The following is a 17,221-nucleotide window of genomic DNA, read 5'->3' as shown; positions in this document are numbered from 1 at the left end:
TGCTTTGATCACTATCAAAAAAAATCCTTTGCTGTAGAGAGTAGTTCAGGTTTCTTTTGCTTGCTATCTCTATATTTGTGTCTTTATAGATAGAACTTTGTACCTTTTGTTGACACCATTCCTTCAAAAGGAGTGACTTTGCCCTATTGCCTGTTTTCCCTGGTACTTGAATTGGCGTGACTCAGCTCCTGCTTTGGTGGGGTTTCAGCAGTTCAATTCTTCAGTCTCTATATACAAATACAAGCAGCTGTTAGTGAAGTCGGTGGTGACAGTCACTCCACTTCATGCACTTTTCTCTGTAATTGTGCTGTGACTGGCCATTTGTAGCCTTTTTTGAGAATATCACCTTGTGAACAGGGAATTATTACTCATGGAGATTGGCAACCAGCAGTCCTCACCAGCTGGAAGTGTGTTTGGAAGATCCAAGAGGAGAAAACCTCAATTAGAAATAATTAGTCTGGTTATTTTGTTGGTAGCTGCTTGATTAGAAATTCATGGGAGCAAAGCTTCCTTCACTTCAAACTGCAATGATGCAGGCTGGATGAGCATAATTAGATTTGTATTTGTTTCAGAGATCAGTGTTAATATTTTCTTTTGCATTGCAAAGACTGCTAACGTCCATGAAAAGGTGAAATAAGAGTAGCTGGAAATCCTGTATTTTCATCGTTCAGTAATGGTTTTTGTTTGTTTTAAGCAGGAGAGTTAATCGTAAGGGGGCTAATACTTGCATTTGGTGTTAGAAGCAGTCATGAATGAAATTGGATGCATTCCTACAAGCAACTCTTAAACCTTTCACTTTTTCCTTCTGTTTTTTAGAATTTGGATAGAATAAGTACAAACTATTTGTTGTTTGACACCTGCGGAAGAGTTTTGAGCTTTCCATATTGCCCTTTACTTAAATCACACTTAAGTGGCCAGAATGCAGGACATCATTGTCTGAACTTGTATATCAGACTGAAGTAAACACCCTTCATTTTGGGTGTTTAATTTCAGGTGTAGGGGCCTGTGCTTCTGCACTGAGGTGTCATTCAGTCAAAAACAAAATGTTAGTATGTCCACCCGTTAGTACACAGGAAAACATCCAGTAATTTCCTTTCCTGAGAGGAGAAGAGGGAAGGATTTGAAGCCTGTTGATTTGCCATTTTTCCTCTTCGTTCTCTCTCTGCCTGTTTTTCTCTGCCCGTTAGATCCCTTTCTCTGGTCCCCCTTCCTGCCCTGTCCCCCTGTCTGCTGGCTGTCCCCCAGGGCAGCTGGTGGGGGCATGTAGGAGCCCCTTCCCTCCGAGGTGTATCAGCGCCTGTGCTTGTTGGCTCGGGCTGAAGTCAGATCATTTCCAGCTGCTGACACTTCTATACAAGCTCAGTATCGCTGCTCTGCATGCTTTGGCTGCCTTATCTGTTTTAGATCTCCTGACGATACCCTGGAAGGTTACTTGACCCGCAGGCAAGTGAAGATGGACAGAGCTAGTTACCTCGGTATTCTGTGTCTGGATGAATGATAATTTTGCCTTGGAAAAAGAGGCAGTGAGCGTACACGGTGCTGATGAAAGCTTTGACGTTTCACCTGACTGTGCTTCAGGCTGGGTAGTAGCAAAGGTCAGTCTGGATTATTTTTTTCAGTCACTGAAAGTCATTTTGATAAAGTAATTACGTGGTAAGGGATGGGACAAAGGCTTTACCAATTTAGAAATTTGCCATGAATCTTAAAGGCCAAGGATTTTCTCATACACAATACAAAAAAAAAGTGCTGGTGCTAGGTTTATTTTTGGCATCTTCATCATAGTTCAATAAATACACCCCTGTGTTCCTCCCTTTTTGCCCCTTCATTTCCTTGCTGGTGAGAACGCAGTTCCTGCTGTAGGAGGGGCAGTGCAGAAGGATAACTGTGCTTGTTCCTTCTGGAAAAACGGACTGTAAGGAGAGGCCAGTGTGATCAAATGACAATCCTGAATTTCCAATTAGGCTCTGCTCTAAATTCAATTAATTTAAGGCATGGCTTCAGTTGTTACTTCCCTATATACCTGTCATGCGCTTACTTTTTAGTTGCTTGCTTTATCTCTATATGCTGAGCACTCATGGAAATTCAGGGTGTTTTATTTTTTTTTCCGGTCTGTGCAAATACAGCGTTTGAATCCCCGTTCTCTGGGGTATTGCTGGTGTCTTGCCCAGACCCACGGTGTGATGCAGCTGCCCAGCAGCAGCATGCTTGGCTTCAGTGTGCCTGAACAGTGGTCCAGATTTAACTGTCGTGCCTGCATAGCCTAAAAGAAAGTTGTACATAAGGGAAATGGCCTTTTAGTGTTCCATCCTGTCTTTTTCCCCCCCGAGCCATACACGTGGCTTATATGAGCTTAGATTTTGGAGCGAGGTATTTGTGAGTGGTATTTTTTGAAGTCTTGTAGAAAGCGTGGGGCCTTCTTGGATGCTACAGTGATCGTTATGCAGAGTATTCATTCTCTGTGAGTCCCAGAACAAGGTAGTTTGGAAACAGGTTAAGTGTTAAAAATTATATGAGACTGTGTAGAAATCTTTCAGGACATGTGAATACACTCAAAAAGCCCTGCAGAACAAGCAGTTGATGAGTCAGCTTACTGTGGTTTTTTAAGAAGTTATTTTGGTGCTCTAATTCATTTGGCTGTACTCCTTTTGGATGAGAATAAAGGCAAGTTGCTCTCTTGAGCAAGGGGCTGGAGTTCTTTGGCATACATACAGGAAAAAAGGCTGAAACAACACTTTAGGTATTAAATTAAGCAGCGCTGCATGGTTTAGGCTTTTAAAACTTAGGCTATGGCTTAAAAACATGTTTTAAGATAGGTTGGTAGCTACAGCTCCTGATCTCTTAATTATTGTATGGTGAACAGAACTGGCTTGGGATGAAGATGAAACTGTTTGTTTCTGGTGTATAAAACATTAATGCTAATAGTAACTAAATATTTTATATATAATTCCCTGACATAAGGCAACACAAAAACATAGGCTTTAGCACAGGAGGGTCCTGTGGCACCGGAGAAGAGGCTGCACAGTGTCTGTTCTTGGAAGCTTTCAGGACTAGCCTAGAAAAGGCCACACTTGAGCTGGGGTTGGTGCTGCTTCAGGTAGATGGCTGAGATGCCTTCCAGTCTACACTTTTGGGCTTTAAACTGCATTTTCCTGGGTTACAGCACGTGAGACCCAGGATAGGTGGTTATCCTATGACCTTGTTACCAAACTGCTGTGAAGCTGCTGAGGGTTTTGGTTCACAAGGCATCAGCCAGACAGAAATCTTGGGGGCTCCAACAGCACCGAATGATCATCGGCTCCTTGCTGCTGCTCTCACCAGTGGCTGCATTTGGCACCTTCCACTGCTCTGGGACCAGTGATGGATGAGGAGCAGCACGACTTGAGGTGAGCATCCCTGATGGAAACCTGGGGCAGGTGCTTTTAATGAGAGGACAGTCAGTTTTGTGAATACTTGTACTGCTGCGTGAGGTTGTACAATACAAAATGTTTGCTCTTTGGACCTCTCATTGACTTGTGTGTGTATATATATATTCCTCATTGGATACAGATACTGCCTGAAATTGGGTGATGCATTTAGAAGCAGTGCTGAACTGCCAGGTAGGAACATAGTGCTGATACCAGTCATCTCAGATTGATTGGCCCAAACTGCTTTATAGCCTCCTTCCCAACTGCCTATATTTTTCAGGCAGTTGGAAAAAAAAAAACCAGCCACCGTGCTGGCTGGTGGTAAAACTTCCCATCAAAAACCATTCCCTACTGTACCTGTCAGTGTAAGTTCTCTTTTTTTTCCCTTAAGAAAAGGGGAGGCACTGGAGGAGGGCTGTCTGGAAGGATCCTGTGCTGCTCACTGTACGCTTGACCCACTTTGCTCCTGTTCCACCACCGCCTTTGTCCTCGGGGAAGAGGAAAGCTGCCCCGGGTGTGGGCGAGGAGGTGCCTCAGCTCCCTGGGAGGCTGCTCTCGCTTCCTCTCCCTTTCAAATACAAAATTCTGTGGTGCTTGTGAGTGTGGTTACCTGGTGTCAGCTTAGCTTAGTTTAGCTGTCTCCGAATTTCACTGGACTGTCACTTTTTCCTTACAACCTTCTTAAAAAATGTTGTAGATCAGCCTGACTTCTGAAACGTGGCATATTTCTTCCCATGGACTTTGAAACCTCAAAGCGTTGGCTCTTCGTTGTCAGTGGCGTCAGGACCAGCCCAGAACCTGCCTCTTGCACTTTGAACAGCTGCCAGGCTGAGTACCAGCACCATGCAGCCACGGAACCAGGCCTGGTGGCACCTCGGGGTCCCTCGGGGTCCCTCTGGCCCAGCCCCAGGACCACCCCAAGCCGCTCAGCACCACGTCCAGGTGGCTGTTGGATCCCTCCAAGGACGAGCTCTACAACCTTTAGGAAAGAAACAAACACAGCTTTCACAGAAAGCCAACACAGCTTTCTCACTATCACGCTAGGTTCTCAAGGGTATTCAGATTTTTTTGCCTCTGCCACTCAGGGATTTGGTGACCTTTTGCTAACCGTGCTGGTGGGGGAAGCTTTCACCCAGCAGCATCTCCCTCGCTATTTATGCAGCCACAAGGACCACGGAGTCTGAGCAGTCCAAATTATTTCCATGGAAGCTACAGCAAAAATGGTTCAAAAAAATAAAAGTCAGTATGTTTAAGTATGTGGAGGTGGACTGAAGATTAGGGAGTTGGATGCAAATATGCTTGAGGTAGGTTTGCTTCTATTTTTAATCACTTTTTCCCTCATCTACAGTCTTCTGTGCATCTTGAATCCCTGTAGTTATGCAAGGAGAACGTTGCTAGAGGGAGAAACCGAAGCTGATCAAGAAAACAGAGCTCATGTCTGCCTGCCATGATGCAGTTAGCGAGTTGTCAGCCTGACTAACATCTGAAGGGGGGCTCTGCCTTCCTCAGTACCTCGCATTGCTGTGGAACAGCTTAGATGAAAAGCAACATCTTAAGGATGCTCCTGTAATACAAGAAACAATCACAGCTATTTCTGGAGTTTAGAGGGGGGGGGACAAGAGTTTTCCCCTTCTGCTGTGTTGTTGTAAGATTGCTTTAAGTAGCACAAGCCCAAGCCTTTGAGCTGAGCAGTTTCTTTCCAATATCTGTATCAGATAAATAACTGTTCCTTTTTTTAAAAACACTGAACCAGTCCTAGTTTTCCTTGCACTGTTGATGTGGCTGCTTGTTTTACAAAAATGTTCTTCTCCTTTTGTACATGTATTTTAGGGGAGAAGAACATTTTTGCTGTTATCTCCCCTACACTTAGACCAGGTTCTTGTCCGGATCCAGTGGTCACTCCTTGCATCCCAGCAAATGCCAGCCTGTGCCAGAGCAGCTGTGCTCTCCCGGCCCTGGAGTTTGGTCTTCGCAGGGCTGCCTTCCCTTCTGGAAATCCAGACTGAGTCCTGTCACATTTCCCAACTTGTTACCAATGAAGCAAAGCTGAGGTCTCTTTTATAAGCCGATGTCACATGTGTGGTATTAAAAAATGCTCAATCTTTTTACAGTGTTATCTCCGTAATCACCACCATCACTAACAGAATAAACTTCTCTGTCTATAAGAATGGAAAGGGTTAAGTTTTTGGTTTTGGTTGGGGGGCAGTCATTTTTATTGAAGCAGCAAGAGAAATAGCTGGGAAGAGAATCCAAGGCTGCGGAGTAAACCCAGCGCTGTGTCTGGGAGGCTGCTCTCCCTCTAACGCTGTGCTCAGTGCGTTAAAATTCCCTTCCCCCTGCAGCTGTGTAGCTCTTCAGCTGGCTTCTGCCCGCAGCTCAGTGATGCTGCAAGAATGTAGGTCAGAGCTCTTCTGGATCTGATAAGTGGTAAATCAAGCTTACGCTGATCTTGGTTGCTCCAATATTTCCAGATATTTGCTTTAGTGTTAAGCTTCCTCCTCTGGATTCTCAGCGGTGAAAGGCCCTTAATTGTCATTTATCTGTGGCTGGTGCAGAGAACAATTATCTTTACAGCTCAGGACGGCAATGCTTAGGTTTAGGATTATTTGCATTGGAATGATTATCTGTGCACCTAACAATTGGAATTGGCCCACCCATTTTTTTTTTAATTTTCTTGAAAAATCTTTTTCTCTGCCTTGCAGCTTTAGTCAAGGACAAGTCTTTTGTGTTAGCAATTCTGCCTGACTTCCAGGACTTTGGCTATCACCTCCGCAGCAGCTGTTTTTTTCATGACAAAGATAGCAGAAAGCATCCAGACTAGCTCGGGAGGTTCATTATGTGATATGTAGGGCACAGTGGGAGGCGGCTTTCACGTGATTACGGGATATCTGTGACAGACGTCTGCCACTTCTTAGGGTGTGTGGTGTTTTGGTTGCTTTAACTCTCCCAGACTACTCATTCAACCGATAAAGTCCAGTGGGGACTGAATTTTCTCTGACCCCTTTGGAGAATTGTATCAAGTATAAAGCTCAATCACTTTGAATTATAATTGATGCATAGGTCATAATTAGATGGGGAATTTTGCTTTCTGCCTGTTCCTAGATTGTATTGCATCTGTCCTGTGTGGGGAGCAAAACCCACCCCCTTCTCCTGCCTCTGCTTGTACGCACTCCAAATCAGAAACCTTGATCTCTGGCAGCATCAAGAAAAGGGATTTAGGATTTGCAGATGTTTTTTACAGGCCACCTTCTGTCATCATCTGATCCGCTAAGTCAGCGAGCACTTAATATAAATAATTAAAAAAAAAAAAAAAAACAACACCACCAACAACAAAAAAAATACAAAAAACACGTTTAAGGAAAATAAAGGCAGTGTGTTTGTTTGTTTTTAACACAGTGAATGTTGTTCTCAACACTGGAGCAGGAGGTGGAGTGATTTAGTAGGAAAGAGGTAAATGTGCTGACTGTACAAGGTCACAGTAGGCATAGTTGGCATAGTTTGGAGGCTTCACACATAATATACCCTACATATGTAAACCTGTATTACATATATGAGATAGTTAGGCCCTAATAAATTGTAAACAACAGCTATCTGGTTCCTAACACCACTATCTCTGAGGAAGCTCTGCAGAGAAGGTTGGAGGAAGCCACAGAGGGTCCTGGGCCCTCGCTCCTGCTCCATGCAGGATTAGCTCTGTTAAAGCTCGGTCATTTTGGGGTGTGCTGTAACTACTGAGCTGCTCAGCACCCCCAGGCCTGCGGAGCAAGATTCTTAGGACCGGCAGTCACCTCCAGGACTTCTCTGGAATTTCTACAGAAACCGATTCAAGTGACATGACCCAGCACAGAACAGCCTCGTCACCGCCGGCTGGCAGCCGGTGCTGGCACCACTGCCATCTGCGGGGAGCCTGCTGTGCTCTGGGCTAAACCCCTGCCTGCTAATTGGTTTTTTTGGGGTGGATATTTGTAGGACTGGGTTTTTGGGGTGAATATACGTAGGGTTGGATTTTAGTGCTGAGTACTTGTAGGGCTGGGTTTCTGGGGTGAATACCTGTAGGGTTGGGTTTTTGGGGTGGATATTTGTAGGTTTTTTTTTTTTTTTTTTGTTATGTTTTTGTTTTTTTTTTTGTGGTGAATACTTGTAGGGTTTGAGCTCTGGTGTTTGCTGTCCTGGTGGCTCTGCCCCTCAGGTAAAGGTGGAAAAACAATCGTGGGGCGATCCCTGTGTGTTTCACTGCACTTTGACGTGCACCAAGCGAGGCTCTGCGTCTGAGGGGCTCTGTGCGTTTAGTTTGGGGGCACTTTGGGGCCCTCACGCCACCAAACCCCGCGTTTGGCTAAGCCCAAACGGGGCCTGAGGCGTCGGGGCCGGGCCCGGGCCCCCCCCCCCGGGCTCCTGACGGGATTTGGGGGGGGGGGGGGAAGGGGCGGGGCCACCCGGGGGCGCCTCAGCCACCGTCCCGCGGGGCCCTCCCCGCCCCCGCGAGGTGCCCGCCGCGGCCGCCTGCGCTGCCTGAAAAACACTCGGACACCCTCCCCGCACTCCCCTCCGCCTCCCCGCCCCTCTCCCACCCTCGTACCTACATCCCACTCACCGTCCTCTCTCCTAACCTCCATCCTCCCCTCTTAGGCGACGAAGAACGCGGCGTTCCCCTCAGGCGCTAGCGGCGGGCAGCCCGGCGGTTGCGAGGCAGCGCGAGGCGGGGTCCTTCTCCCCTCCCCCTCGCGCCCCTCCCCCCTATAAAAGCGGCGCCGCAGCCGGGCCCCGAGCGCCGCCGCCGCCAGATCCCGACAGCGCCCGCAGGACGCCGCCGCCTCGCGGTGAGGGCCCGGGGGGGCGGCCCTGAGGGGGCTGTGAGGGGCTGGGGGGGACCCTGAGGGGTTGGGGAGGGGCCCTGAGGGTTTGTGAGGGGATAGGGGGGCTCTGGGGGGGGGCCGGGCCCTGTCATGGTGCGGCGCTGGGGCTGGGGGGGGGTTAAGGGGCGAGGAGCGGGGCCGCGGGGCCTGGTTCAGCGCCTGGGCGCCCCTCAGAGCTTCACAGGCGGAGCTGGGCCCAGGTGGGTGCCCGGCGCTGCGGGCAGGGCCGCGTTGTGTAACCGGGGGGCTGCAGGGGGGGGGGAGCGGCCAAAGGGGCTCCATGGGACCCCCTCCCCCCATCCCCACTGCCCCCCTTCTCCCCGCTGCCCCCCGGGTGTTTTCAAGCTGCTGACTCAGAGCTGTGCGTTAACCCTTCTTTTATTTCTGTGGGTGTTTGTGCACGCAGATAGCTATTTATAAACCCGCACGTATGTGTTTGTGTGTGCATACGTATATTTATACACACACACACACACGTAGGCCTGTCTCTGCAACAATCATGGCTGCATCCCTCCGAAGTGCCAATCCCGGGGAGAAGCGGCCCTGTCAGGCAGGGTTACGTTGCTTTGTAAACATTAACTGCCTCCCTGCTCTGCCAAATGGAAATTAAAGCAAGGAGAGCTCCAGGCTGGTGCAAGCTGCTTAATAACGCGCCTTGGCTGGCCTCCATTGGACTGGGTTTGCTGCAGTACTGTCAGGCTGAGCTGCGAGGAGCTGTGGGAGGCGTTCGGGAAGGGCTGGTGGAAGTTTGCTCCAGGTGGGGCAGCTGGCTCGCCTTTGGTAACCAGGTACCACTGCAAGGAGCTAGCATGCAGGGGTGGTAAGCTTGGGGGGGGGGAAGTACATCTGGAAAGGAATTTGGAGTTCTTTGGCGCTGGGTTTTTCCTCTGCAGTGCCTTGCAGGCTGTGTTTACACAGAACCAGGAGCAATGGTCTGTGCCTAGCAAATATCTCAAATGGTAGAGCCATTATAATGCATGGTGCTGGTGTGAGAACTGATGATGAAGCTCTTCAGCCAGGCAGTTAGGTCTGTCATGGCTGTTGGGTCAGTTGGTTTGAGTCCAGTGATACCCACACAGACCTCAAGTGTGGTTTTGGACAGAGGCAGTGACCTAGCGGCTTGCTAGGCACTGGTATGTTACTTCTGCCTTGGAGTTAAGCATCTGGAAAGATGTTTCCTTGTAAATTTTGATTGTGACTTACTAGGATATCTTTACTGCTTGTATTTCAGGTCTTATCTTGTTTGAAAAACTTTATTAAAACAAAGTTTGTTTGTTTTACCTGTGTTAAATACTTGCTTGTCTTACTGTTTCTTAATGTTAATAAAGTGCTGATGTAACTTCCTACTGTGTAAGAGCAGCGTTAAGTGCTGATCTTGTTCCTTGTAGTGCTAGAAATGAGCAGTGGTTGTTTGCATTTGAAGACAAGTAGTGTTCAAGAATTGTTGTTGTAAGCTTATTTCAAGAGAGAGATAGCTCTAGTGTTGTATCCTTTAAAAAAGCACTATCGACTAATCAATTTTATATTTATTTTGAGGTTTCAACTTTAAAAAAGAAGTTTCCTCCCTTCTCTTTTAAATTGGTGGTAGGTTTCCTTTTATTGATCCTTCTTAAACATCAGGACTAATGAATTTAGGCCTCTTGATTCAGGCAGCAAATAACCTGGGCGTGCTGTAAGCAACACAGGGCTATCTGCTGCTGCTCAGAAGCAATGTAAATAATGAAGGTAACTTACGTATTTGAATCAGCTAAGCCTGTAATGTCTGCTGGATATTGTGTGAAAATAACGTTCTCTCTCTTATAGATGCCTTCAATTAAACTGCAGAGTTCAGATGGAGAGATTTTTGAAGTTGATGTTGAAATTGCAAAGCAGTCTGTAACCATAAAGACTATGCTGGAAGGTAAGAGCGGAGCCTGGTGCTGAGGTAGCAGTGTGTGCAGGAATGCTTCCTGGGCAGGAATTGTGACCAGAGGAGACAAACTGGTATGGTGCTGAAGAAGGGTTCCTAGCCTGTAAACAGCTTGCTGTCTTATGGCAGAACAGCTGGAGCAGTTGCTGTTGGAGCTTAAACTACATTTTGGGTGAATGTGCTCTCTCAAAGAGCTTGAAGTTCAGTCCACTTGTTACGAGCAATTCCAGCGAGGCTGATAAAATCCTAAGCCCCCCCTGTTTGCTTACAGCCTACTTCAGTTTCAGGAAAGTAAGCAAACGGAACTTCTGCTGTGTATTAAAAACAAACTGTTTTATCATGCAAACCATTCGTACTCCCTAACTGTGTTTTCTGAAATGGGATGGGAGATCAGAAACTAATGCACTGAATAAAGATCTGAAGTGAAATCTATGTTGTGAGCATATGCAGTGAAATTAGGTGGGGTAAATACTTGGTTCTGATCTCTTGCTGACATGAGTTTGAAACAAAAGAACTCATGGTGGGGGAGGGGAAATTGCCAGATGGCTGGGATACAGAGCAAGCTGTGTCTAATCTGTCTGGTGCAAATCCTCATTGTTTACTGTTTTTTTCTAGCTTTTGGGTGTATTCACAAATCAACTTAGAAAAAATCTTTTTGTAGATGTAGTTGAAATGATGTCCTGGGGTATAAACCTTTGCCTGGTTGTGACACCTTATACGTAAGAACAACAACAACAAGGCTGAAATGCTCCAACCATTGCACACGCTGCTTAATGAGCTGCTTTCGAACCTCCAAGCAACACGAGCAGGAAACACAGCAGTTGGTGGGAACACACCGGAGAACATCACTCCGTCCCATTCCCTCACGCGCAGGCTGTGTCACTGCCAGCGTTCGGTGGCACGCGTGTGGCTGGAAGTTAGGTGTGGGGAGTGTTGTCAGCTAGGCACCGCCAGCTGGACTGATCTGAGCAAGGAGCAGCCTCCTCGCACAGATAAAAGGCGCCTCGCAGTACGGGTGGTTAAGCATCAGCAGTTAATAAACAGTGCTTTGTATTTCTGGTGCCGTGAGTGAAGGGGGAGGAGTTGGGAGGAGGAGTTGCATCAGGCATCGTGAGCCCACCAGCGAAGTGTTAATTTTCTTATAACTGAAATCCCAGTTCTGGAGGGGCGGGGGGGAGTTGAGCAGAGTTGGCCAGTGCTGGGGTACTGCTCGAATAACTGTCAGTCACTTCTTATACTGGTGTCTGCTACCATGTTCAAAGTACGCATTTGAAATTTCCAGTAATTGGTAACTTTATGCAGTACCCTTTAATGTCAATATTTCGGTTTCAGAACCTATGAAATTAGTTAATCTAAACAAAAAGTAGTACTACCTGATGTCCTCCTAATGACAGTAGTTGACTTGTCTAAATACAGAAGCACACGCTGGTTTAATTGTGTGCAAATCTGATCAGGGATGGTGTCACAGCTGTTCTTAAAATTAAATTCCTCAATGTTGTAGAACTGGCTCATCTGTGCTCGAGTGAAGGCCTGTGTTATTCAGCTACGTAGCTGATACACAATGCTGATCTACAAGAGCCAGAGTGTCACTCAGCTATTGGATAATAAAAAAAATAAATAAAAATTGCCTATTCTGTGTAAAAAGTCAAAATTTTAATCGTCTTGTTTTGACTTTGACTCCTGAATTGCATCAAGGGCTGAAGTGACAAACCATCCAGTTCTGTCATGCTCATGTTGACAGGCTTCTAAAACGGTGATTATCAGAAACTTTATGCTGTAAATGCATATTTGTTTTCTTTAATTGAAGGATTTGTGTTGCTGTCTTACCAGCCAAAGAAATCTGCATGCTCAGAATCAATGCAGGTGCTTCAGAGGCCAGCTAACTAGCATCTCAATGGCTGCGGTATTTACTGCTGCTGTGTGAGACAAAACATCGGCTGCACTTACCCTAGGAGGTCTAAGTGCTTTCTTAATGATAAATTGAATCGGGGATTTCAGTTGGAACGATTTGGTTGAACTTGTGGCTTCAGATCTTGAAAGTGGTAAAAATATTTAAATACTTTTCTTTGGGTTCTTGAACATACTGCATTCCCAGAGCACAAAACTATCAAGTTCTGCTCTGAACAAGTAACTGGCTGCTGAACTGACTGTTCGTGCTCAAAGCATATCAGCATCTCATCTGAGGCAGCCTTACTAGTTACTTAACCTCAGGTTGGTATAACCTGGTATGTTTAATGCAGCCAGTGCTCTGCAGAGCCTCACCAAAAATATCCAAGTTTCTGGCTTACCCGGTTATAGATCCTTTGCTACCAGGCCATTCAGCCTCAGTGTTGATAAAACAGGGGAGAATTGTTGAGGCAGCCCAGTTCGGGGAAAATCAATTCTTTTGTCTGCCAATTGCTTAGTCATCTTTCCATTTTTAGATCTGGGAATGGATGATGAAGGTGATGATGACCCAGTCCCTCTTCCAAATGTTAATGCAGCTATTTTAAAAAAGGTAAGATGCTGAAAGTTGCAGTATTATATACCAGTAATGAAATACAGAATTAATGATGGAGTTAGATATGTACCATAAAAAGCATTTATTATGTCTTAGCACGAGCTTAATCAATATGAGGTACATGAGCACAGGCAGCGGGGCTGTCTGAGAGCAGCCTAGGGGGTGAGGCTGGCAGCTAATGACAGAAGACCTGCAGGAGTCACCTTCTGGAAGGTTTCCTTCCTACGGTATCGAGGTGGTGCCTGACATCTGTGCATGCTGGCATTTCAGGGCTTTAAAGCTCTGATTCGAACTGGGCACTGCGAACTGAGGTGACTGTTCATGAGATCCAAATGTAAAGAAATTAATGAAAGGATGAAAGCACAGGCAGTGGTGGGAGTTAGTGACAGTAAGCGTGTTGTGCAGGTACTGTGCTGTGTGGCACTGAAATGCTTCATAGCCACCGTACACTGCTGGTGTTAAATTTAATAATAGAGCGTGATTACTGTTGGGTCAAATGAGAAAAATGGAAAAAGCGTGTTGCTGTATCTGGAGATGCTTTTTACTCTGAGCCAAAGTAAATGGCTGGACTGTGGGGTTAGTACAGGGTTGGGGATTATTTCCCTGTGAAGTTACATGTAATTAACGTCTAACTTGGGAATTACTTTGGGTTGGCAGAATGGAACAGGATTTTACAGTAGATACCTATTCTTTTTAATTGTCTGGGTGCTGAGAAAGTGTTTAATTTTATTTAAAATAAATAACACCTTGGTTTGCAAGGTTTTGTTTTCTAGGTGAGCTCTACTGTTGTGAACTGTGGAGTCCTGTGGGTAGCTAATAGCTCTCTATACTCTTCCCCTTTATAGTATTCTGTTCAGTACAATTTTTTTTCCCCTGTTCTTCAAATAGTGCAAAAGCCTCAAAATGAGGCTTAGGTTTTGTCTGCACAGTTCTGTGTTAGCTCAGGGCTTACTGTTAATACCGGGAGCTGCCTTTTAGGATCCAAAGTATTTAATTTACTAGCTACTGTCTCAAGTGGTCTTCTTGAAGGCTGTTGAACTCTGGGATTGGGAATTGATTCTTCTAAGATGAATCATAGAACATGCTCCATTACCTTGTATTTTCTAATATTAATCTAGAGCAGAAGGTACAGTTCTTCTAAAATGAAGCTAAGTTAGAGTTGGGGTCTAGTGGAAGAATCACTTGGATAAAAAAAATTAATATCAAAACTATAATTAGGTGATTCAGTGGTGCACCCATCACAAAGATGATCCACCTCCTCCTGAGGATGATGAGAACAAAGAGAAAAGAACAGATGACATCCCTGTGTGGGATCAAGAATTCCTGAAAGTAGACCAAGGAACACTTTTTGAACTTATCCTGGTAAGTACGTTCCTGAAGCATCAAGACTGTTCCTGTGCAGTGCCCTCTGTTTGTTTACAAATACAGTCCTAATGCTTCTTGAGTAACTTCTTAATGGGGGGAAATGTGGGTTGTGCAAGTAGTTCTGGCAACTACTACTGGGTGAAATTAGTGGATGTTAGGATGTTAACCTCATGCTAGGGAGTGAGGTTTGTTTTAGCTTTTTTTTTTTTTTTGTGAGGTTTGTCTAGCTTTATTTTTTAAAATTTGTACTTTCTGTGGTACTGTGACCCAGTTGTACTTGTCTTGGGTAGTTAACAGCAGGTAAACGCTGAAGATCTCAGATGTCTTCGGGATTCTGAAAGCCCTGTGTAGAAGAAGGGGATAGGTCTCTCATGGTAGAAATAGCTCCTGTTTGGCAAGGAAGTTTTAGGTACTGTTATTTCAAGGTTCTAGCTAGAAGCTTCTCAAAGTGGAGATGATGTGATTGTGGTTACAGCGTTTTACAGTGCTGTAAGCAAAATGTTGGTAGTACATCTACAGAGGCAGAAAAATGATACCAAGGCTTTAAATTTGGAAACTCTTCTACAGGCTGCAAATTACTTGGACATCAAAGGCTTGCTTGATGTCACATGCAAGACAGTTGCAAACATGATCAAGGGGAAAACTCCAGAAGAAATTCGCAAGACATTCAATATTAAGAATGACTTCACTGAAGAGGAAGAAGCACAGGTACTTGATCTGGGTTTAATTATAATTTAGCTTTTTTCCTACTGAATCAAATGTGCAGTGTTTCATAATTTTGTGTGATGCAACTGACTGGTTATTAACAATAAATGTAAACTAATGCATTAACTACTCATAATTGGATTGCTACTGGTGAAAGACCTTCCAGTGTCTACAGTGCTGGCAGCCCATTACTTGTAGAAGGTCGGAAAGTGTTGACTCCTTAGCTCAGCAGTGTGCCTTGTGAGAAAGGAAGTAGGATTGCTTATGGGAGTCTTGGATTGTGGTTATGGAGCTGTAGTAACAGTGCTGGTGTGCTTTTGCATGTGGCTTGAAAGGTAAGATGCTTAGATTCCCAGCTCTAAGTCATTAATTCATCGCCTTCAGAACATCAACAACAAATGAAGTGCCAAATGGTTAAGCTGGGAAAGATCAGACCAAGATACCTTGTTTAAATACAAGGGCAGTGAATCGTATGCTTCAGTGTGTCTCCAGTACTGTGTCACGAAGCCAGCAGTTAAGGTTTAAGCCAGTCCATTTGTTTTACTTGATGAAACAATTTGGTTCTGATCAAATCTGGGCACGAGAAGTCTGTTGATTTCTAGGGATAAACAGGTCAATTCAGAAGTCTTTGTAGTTAAATTGTGCACGTATAAGGGAAGCTGCTTCCAAGCGCACACCTTTCTGCAGTAAGTAATCGTGAATGCTTATGGGAATTGGCAGCTAACTTGAGAAACTTCTCTGCAGTGCACTAACGGTTAAAATCTTCTTTCAGGTACGTAAAGAGAACCAGTGGTGTGAAGAGAAGTGAAGTATTGTGCCTGACACTCGAACACTGTAAGGATTGTTCCAAATACTAGTTGCACTGCTCTGTTCATAATTGTTAATATTAGACAAATGCAGCAGCAAATGAAGTTGTGTTAGCAGGATATTGTTCCCTTTGCATGTGTAGTGTTTTTTTTGAGTATAAATTTAAATCTTCTGAGTTTTTACTAGTGTAATTGGATGTCTTTTTACTTTACTCTGCAACGAATAAAACTGATCTAAGTGTGGATTCTGTATGGGAAGTAGCACTTAAGGTTGTCATTTTCATTACTCTTTTTAACTGTTCCAAGTCCAGTTACAATCTTAAGCATTGACTTCACCATTGTAAATAAAACCACCTATGATTTCTTCCTCAAGAACAAAACACTTACGTACAGGGTATTGATAGCTTCAGAGAGGAAAAAACACCTAAAATGTGTCTTGGGGAACTACGTGAAGTTTAAAAAAAAAAAAAAATGTTGCTGATTTCTTCCAAAAGCATTTTGGGAATATTAGTATTACTTAAAGCTATATAACTTTAAAGGTTGTTCTTCTGCATTTAAAAAAAAAAAAAAAAAGAAAAAAGAAAAAAAAGAAAAAAATCTGTCCACTTTCTTGTCCTGTTAGTCTTGCCTGATAGACTAGTGTAAGGTGTAATCTAGGGCTAAGCAAGCTCCTGAGAGTTAAATTGGAATACTTCAACCATGTCTTGAAGACCTGCCTCTAGCTGTTAGCAATTGGAGAGTGTGTTGCTTTATGCACAGGACAGGTGTGTTTTTATACTTCTTGCTAAAAGTGGAATCCAGGTTTGACCAAAAATGACTGACATTACCAAAGTTAATATTATTGACCTGTGCATGCCATTAGTGGCTGTTTTTAGGCAATTTTAAACAATCCTTGTGATGTAGCTCTTTAAAACATGGTTTCATGTGTCCACAGGAAATCTTTTTGCCTCTGTATGTGATATTTCAGCTTGTAGAGACTTAATTATTGCATACAAAGCTAATGCAGTATCAAGCTTGACTTCTTTGGACAAAGCCACTTGCAACTAGTTAAACAGTAACTGGTTTCCTGATTTTTATTATTATTTTTTTTTACAGTTCCCTTATAGGGAGTAGGGGATGGTTGTGTGGTAGATCTTTGAGGTGTGCTCTTAGCTTGTATTGCATTCCATTCTCTGTATAAACCTTAGCGTAGAATGAACCTTAATAAACATACTTAACTCACTTTAAATGTGTTTCACTTCTGAATTAATAAAGGGCTTTTAAACTTTTGTTCGCAAATGGTTCTAGTTATTTGAAACCAGACGATCCTAGTGTCGCTTACTACTGAATATACAAATACTAGTACTGAGGGAGCACCTAATTGAAATAAAATCTTTGTTTTAAATGACTGTAATGCAAGTCGCTAGTCAGCCACAGTGGGCGACTCAAATTAAGTCTGAAGCTAAATCCAGATGGATTTTTTTGATGGCTTACCAGCTTTTTAGGTAATCTTGCTTTGATGTAGCCATTAATGAAAGCATTCATAACTTGGTCTAAAGCAGCGCTCAGATCCGTGCTTTGGATGCAGCTGCTGGTCACATGCTTATTCATAAGGCTGCTGGGCCTGCGTCTGTGCTGGTGATGGCATTGTCAGTGGGCATAAAATACTCCAGCGCTGCAGATTTGGATGGATGAAG

At 44.5% G+C, this 17,221-nt stretch overlaps 1 protein-coding gene across 1 annotated transcript; it reads left to right on the top strand.

The window, feature by feature from the left end:
- The first annotated feature begins 8,070 nt into the window (after positions 1 to 8,070).
- Positions 8,071 to 16,813, top strand: SKP1 (S-phase kinase associated protein 1). The gene is made up of 6 exons (XM_068697766.1): positions 8,071 to 8,224; positions 10,064 to 10,160; positions 12,593 to 12,666; positions 13,888 to 14,031; positions 14,602 to 14,742; positions 15,512 to 16,813. The coding sequence occupies exons 2-6, from the start codon at positions 10,064 to 10,066 to the stop codon at positions 15,545 to 15,547; spliced, it is 492 nt and encodes a 163-aa protein (XP_068553867.1). The 5' UTR covers positions 8,071 to 8,224; the 3' UTR covers positions 15,548 to 16,813.
- The last annotated feature ends 408 nt before the right edge of the window (positions 16,814 to 17,221 follow it).

This window comes from Anas acuta, chromosome 14 (genome assembly GCF_963932015.1).
Source record: "Anas acuta chromosome 14, bAnaAcu1.1, whole genome shotgun sequence".
In the NCBI taxonomy this organism is placed as follows: Eukaryota; Metazoa; Chordata; class Aves; order Anseriformes; family Anatidae; genus Anas; species Anas acuta.
The sequence above is the reverse complement of the archived record's forward strand: the minus strand, read 5'-3'. Positions and strand labels throughout refer to the sequence as shown.